Source organism: Megalops cyprinoides, chromosome 11 (assembly GCF_013368585.1).
Source record: "Megalops cyprinoides isolate fMegCyp1 chromosome 11, fMegCyp1.pri, whole genome shotgun sequence".
Taxonomy (NCBI): domain Eukaryota; kingdom Metazoa; phylum Chordata; class Actinopteri; order Elopiformes; family Megalopidae; genus Megalops; species Megalops cyprinoides.
This window is the reverse complement of record NC_050593.1, coordinates 24,598,304-24,604,303: the sequence shown is the minus strand read 5'-3', so window position 1 is coordinate 24,604,303 and position 6,000 is coordinate 24,598,304. Positions and strand designations below refer to the sequence as shown.

Sequence of the window (6,000 nt, the reverse complement as noted above, 5' to 3'; positions counted from 1 at the left end):
GATAGTAAAAATAGGAACACACTCCTATAGGAAATCTCAGGCCATGCTGCAACCTTGACAGCCTGGGTCTGTAGGACTCTCTGATGTTGTGTGGAAGCTGGCAGTCAGTGTTCAGGGCATCCTACACCTTCTCCTGTGTCAGTGTGCTGTGTGATCCTGAGTGAAGGTCCCTCTCTGTCTCGTGTGTGTGTGTGTGAGATAGTGTGTAAAATTTTACACTTCAGGCAGAAGTGTAAAATGTTGACTACGAGAGCCCTTTACCCTGACAGAGGTGTTTCATACACACGGTTCACTCTGGAAAGCAAAGTGAAAGGCTGTTGGTGCTGGATAGAGAGGTCGCTGAAGCATCATGTAGGAGTCTGGGAATGTGTGGTGCCTTTCTCAGGCATCTGGACACCCAGTCAATGACCTTCTTGCTGAATCTGCTGAGTAAAAAGTAAACACTACTATGGATGCTGCAGTCATGGACCTGCACAAACTGTGTTAGAATCTACAAGGTAAACACCTGGCTAGTGCTGACCAACTGCATCTAGCACCTGCCTTGAAAACTATGTCTGCAGCAGTGAATTACCTGCATATGTTGAGTGGAAGGGCAGATTATCAAAAGCGAAGTACCTTAGGTCTCTGGGCATTGTTCATTAGAAGATAAAACCCAGGGGAAGTGGTTGCTTAGATGCACCACATGTGCCTCAGAGAGATGACAGAATATGTAAATGAAGTGCACAGAACTGTCTCAGGGCAAGAGAACTCTCCCTTCCCGTTCTCAGCTTTCACTGGCTCTGATGGTGCGTCACTGAATGAACACTTGATTTTAGCCTCATCTGCAACTAGTCAGTAATGTTAGCAACCGAGTATGAACCTCAGATCCTCCTGTGAACCTCAGATTAAGCAATGTAGCCGTAGTTTTACATGAATGTTATCAAAGTCTCTTCAGCATGGCCTCTCTCTGCATGCACAGTGACAGTCTTCAGACCAGAGTGAGGTAAAGAGAGGCCAAAATTCATCATGCAGTTTTGTGTTAGACTGACTGTTGTGAAGTTGTTTATGCAACCACAAAGGAACTTCAAATTGGCTCATATTATTGCTTAGGAAAAAACAGTTGAGTTACCTTAACATTTTCCCTGGTTGTAGCCTATGCTGGGTGTTCCAGGTGGCTGGTCTGTTCGTGTAGTAGTCTCTTATCAGTCCTGCTGGATACAGGTGCGGCTCTGCCACCATTCTCAGACCTGTACGTCCCTCCTCTCTCTGCCAGGAACGCTGCACGTGGGAGATGAAATCCGGGAAATCAACGGAATCAGCGTAGCTAACCAAACAGTGGAGCAGCTCCAGAAGATGCTGGTGAGTCTGACGTTTAGTGCTGCAGTACATACCACACAATGACGGGGAGAACCACAGGCTGGTTAGTGCCATTAAGTTGCAAGGGGTAAATTTTTACTCTTTTATTCTTTTGGTAAGTGAACTTACTAGAACTATCCTTCAAACACTTTATACAACAACATACTTTCTCCTTTAAATGCCCTAATATATTTATCAGTTTGGTGCTGCATGAATTAGTGAACAGTTTTTTGCACTATAAGAGAGTAGAATTGGCACTTGCTTACATTTGCAAATTGATCTCTACATCTGGTTAAAGTCCTTAGTCTATCCTGTCCTTGTCCACTTCCACTTCCTTGTGCACTGATTGAAATGTTTGTAGCCATCTTTCATGCTGAAAGCAGTTTCATTTTTTAAAATTAGCAAAAATGGTCACAATCAGCATTTAAACAGTGCAGTGCTCATTCTGCCTTCCACTACCCACACTGATGGGCTTGTGTGTGCTGCACACTCTCGATTGTCTGTGTACGCGTGCATGTGCGCACGCGTGTGTGTGTGTGTGTGTGTGTGTCTGTGCGCGCGTGTGTGTGGGTGTCTCCACAGAGGGAGATGAGAGGGAGCATCACATTTAAGATTGTGCCAAGCTACCGGACACAGTCCTCTTCCTGTGAGGTAAGAATGGAGCCCCAGCGGGGTCTCTCTCTCCTGCTTCTCCCTCTGTCTGTTTGTCACCCTGTGCGTGGTGTGTGACGTTTGGGCGTCCCTTACCCCTAAGATGGTGTCACTAACTGCCTGCTGGCGGCTGTGTGTTAATGCTTTCTCCCAGGACATTTTATTCTTTCATTTCTGTTCAGCCCGGGTCAAGATGCTGCACACCAATTTCACAACCAAGATACCGGAACCAACCAGAGAACAGCCTAGCCTGTTCCTGAGCCCCTCCCACCTCATATACAAACCTCATCACCAGGCCCCTACATGCAGGCCGGACCCCAGCAGAGAGCTTACTCAGAGATACTCACTGTAGGTCTGCCCAGTCCTCAGAGTCAGTGAGGGCAGTACTTGTACAGAGGCCACAGGTGGCAGTCTGCCCCTCACATCCTTTAGATATCAGACTCTGTGTCATCCTGTAGTGTTTTTCCTGAGGACCAAACACCCTGTAGCTGAGCAAATTTTCAGTGAAAGCCTCTGATGTCATGAGAGTGGTTTAGCATTTTTTTCTCCTCATCTCAGTGCACACCATTTGTGCTTCCCTTCATAGAGTCCCGGGTTTGGCTGTATTCACTTTGAAGTGTCATTGAATCTGTCCAAATGAACATGACTATTTCAGGAGCAATAGAAACTCAGAAAGCTGTAAAATACCACACCTGCCAGGAGATGTGCTTAGTTCAGTGATTGATGTGACATGGGTATCACCGTGTGGCCATGTAGGGAATTGCATTGTGGCTGTTAGGTGAATAGAAAAAAGACTTAAGCAGGACCACAACATTTTACACTGTCTAGATACTACTTATCCAGGAGTAAGCCTAAAAAGTTATACAGTAATTATACTGAAATTTAGTTTCTGCATTGTTTGTTTTTTAGATTCTGGTTTTTGTTCTTGTCTTAATTTATGTATTTACTCTAGTTGTGGTGTAGCAACCAAGAGCTTTACAGAACCTTAGACTGACCGCACATCCGTTAAGGTTCCTGACTAGTGTCTCTCATATTGAACTGTACATTGCTGTGTTTCCCTCTTCATTCCTACCACAGCAGTGATCAGTGCTTGGAGCAGGACGGCGCCGTTGAGTCTCTCATTATCTCCTGTGTTGCAGTGTGAAGTGTGTTGTGGCTGCGTGTGGCTGAACTCTGTGTCTTATTTCAGAAAGAGTCCCCCTCCACCTCCCGACAGTCCCCTGCTAACGGCCACACCAGCATTAACAGTTCTATCTTGGTAAGGACTCCCACATTTGCCCTGTAGACCAATATCAGTGCTGCCCATTCCAGCCCATAGGCGTCTTTAATAATGGCCATTCTAAAAATGTATCACTTATGAATGCATTATTATATACATACATATTTTATACCACAGAACCATTGCTTTGTACTATATCAGTTCAACCCTCTAATTTTTGTCATTTCCTTTTAGCCACATTTCTTTCACTCCGCTTAGCCCGTAGAGGTAGTGTATGGTGTGAGCCATACGACACCCCTCAGAATGTCCAGAGGTGATTTGCTTTGACAGTTTTCATAAAATGTCAGGTTCAAACAAGGAAGTATGACTATCAGACACTCTTTATTGTGTTTCTCACTGCCAGGCTGCTGAGAAACAGTGTTTGAATACAGCCTAGTTTCCGCTATCTCAGTTCTCAAATTGGTGTGCTCACTAAATGCTGTGACCCTCTCACCTCATTCAGGTGTTTTACCATTTCACAGAGATGGTCCTGTCTGTCTGACTTTACCTTTCAGACACAGCCGTGCGGACACACATTAGAAACAAAGTGAACTTACTTTGGTTACACATTTTTGTAATAGATGTTGAATGATAGAAGGGAATGTTTTTCTCTCAAGCACTTCTATCAGCAAACCCTGGTTGGTCTTTGTGGCTGTGGTCCAAATCACAGATTGGCATACTATGTAGTACACTTACCAAATATGCTTGGACATCTACTTCACAGCTGATAACACAGATAGTCTGGTATACTTGAAAGTACCCAAATGTCATACTATAATCGCCAAAAAAGTGCATTGGCCGCACACTGTCCAGGAAGTGCTTTACATTTCTTACCCCAGATTGCATTACAGAACTAAAGAGGAAGGGCTTTTGGCAGAGTTAAAAAAAAAAAAAATTGAAAAAACAATTGACAGTTTAAGCACTTGTGCCTATTCCGTATACATGCAGCTAGATATCAGGCAACCATTTGTATCAAATACTGTGTGGGACTTAACATACCAATTGTAGTCGTTATAATGAGAGAAAGAGACTGCCTAGCTGGCTAGTCTCTGATGTAGTGTTAGCATTTGTTAAGTTAAGTTAAGTGTTAATTCTGACAGAGACGTACGTTCACAATTGATGCATGTTGTGAATGTACTCACTTATAGAGTACATACCACACTGCTAACTACTGTTAATATGCAGTATGCTAATGTGCGACTGGGGACACAGCCTGTGTTTCAGACATAACAACCATCCACAGAGGCAGTCACAGAACTGTAATTTATTCTAAAGTTATTATCGCCGCTTGGAACAGAATGGCTAAGCTCGTTCAAAAACTGTAAAAGCACGCAAATGGTTATCATAGTATCCTCTAGTCTACTACAATAAGCGCAATTCTCGATGTAATCTTTGATAACCTCACACAGGTCATGAAGCACAGAGCTGTGAGGGGCATGTAGAGGAGGCTTATGGTTCTTAATAGTACCTAACAGCATGAGCACCCTGGGTGCTGGTGCCTGGGCAGGCTGTGTGAGGGTGGGTCCCTTGGGGTCGTGGGCGGGGCCTGGTAGGGGGGCGGGCTTCTGTCAGTGTTGGTGCGATAAGGTGCTGAAGGCGCTTGCTTGCTCTTTGCTTCCTCTCGCTTGCCGCAAACTGACTGACCCCCCTAGCAGCTACAGAGTGCATACCGAAGCACTGTTTTACATTTTACTCAAGGAAAATTGTGTACCGTGTTGCGTGTTTAAGGAGCTGACAGAGTGAAGACATTCTGTGCAAATTACTGTTTTGTTTGTCACTTAAACCTTTGACCTCTTTAACTGTCAGTCTTTCTTCTTTCACTGGTGGGTTTTTTGATTTGCAGGACTTGCCATCAACTATTCAGCCAAAAGGACGACAGGTGAATACAGCCCCCAACACCATATCCCCGCATAGGCTTATAGTGGCATTCCTCCACTCATTCCCCATCACAACACCTGCGCATATGTGCATGAGTGTGTGTGTGTGTGTGTGTGTGTGTGTGTGTGTGTGTGTGTGTGTGTGTGAGTGCTAGCCTTCCAGTTTTCTACAGAACACCCCTTTCAAAACATAGCTTTCTGATGCCATCATTAACTCATCTGTCTTTTTTCCATTCATTAATAATGTTCGTTATACCTGGGGATGGGCTGATACCAGCCTTTGACATACTTACTGCAAATATTTACATTTATTAATTTGGGAGATGCTCCTATCCAGAGCAACTTACAAAAGGGCACTCAATAGGGGTAGGCAATTAGCCACACAGATACTGAATTACTAGTGCCATAGGCCGCCTGGACTTTATTACCACAGTCTTATATCACCAAGCCATCTTTACAGCAGACCCGCTGAAAAAGATTAAAGCAGCCCTAGGCATAACACACAACACATTACAGTAATGTAATGCAGTGTTATATAGAGTGATACACAAGCTGCTAAGTCGTGGATGTGGCTGGCTCTTTAGGGTGAGAACAGAGGGCTGTTAGCTCTTGAGCATAAATTGGCTCTAATAACCTTTTTACTGCAGTGAAACCATATCGGTGCTAAAGGTGCGGTTGAGTATGGGGGTTTAGTAGTAGTTATCTGTCAGCCTGTCACAGCAGTTATTCTGTAATGTTCCCCCCTCTGCGGACTCCTCAGCAGTTATTGTGTGAACTGCTCTCTGAATATTAAACATGATTACGTCCCAATTAAGCAGGCTATTAAACAGATACAAGAGTTGATTGTCTGTTTATAGTTGATTCAGTGCCTCGCTAAAA

General features: G+C 44.3%; 1 protein-coding gene across 17 annotated transcripts in view; it reads left to right on the top strand.

The window, feature by feature from the left end:
* LOC118785716 (peripheral plasma membrane protein CASK) overlaps positions 1 to 6,000 on the top strand; it is a 164,147-nt gene that overhangs the window by 144,779 nt on the left and 13,368 nt on the right. For 13 of the 17 annotated variants that reach the window (XM_036540607.1, XM_036540613.1, XM_036540603.1 and 10 more), the window contains 4 exons: positions 1,253 to 1,338; positions 1,918 to 1,986; positions 3,176 to 3,244; positions 5,088 to 5,123. In XM_036540607.1, the coding sequence (XP_036396500.1) occupies positions 1,253 to 1,338; positions 1,918 to 1,986; positions 3,176 to 3,244; positions 5,088 to 5,123 (260 nt within the window). The remainder of the gene's footprint in view (positions 1 to 1,252; positions 1,339 to 1,917; positions 1,987 to 3,175; positions 3,245 to 5,087; positions 5,124 to 6,000) is intronic. The other 4 variants (XM_036540611.1, XM_036540609.1, XM_036540608.1 and 1 more) reach the window with 1 other exon arrangement.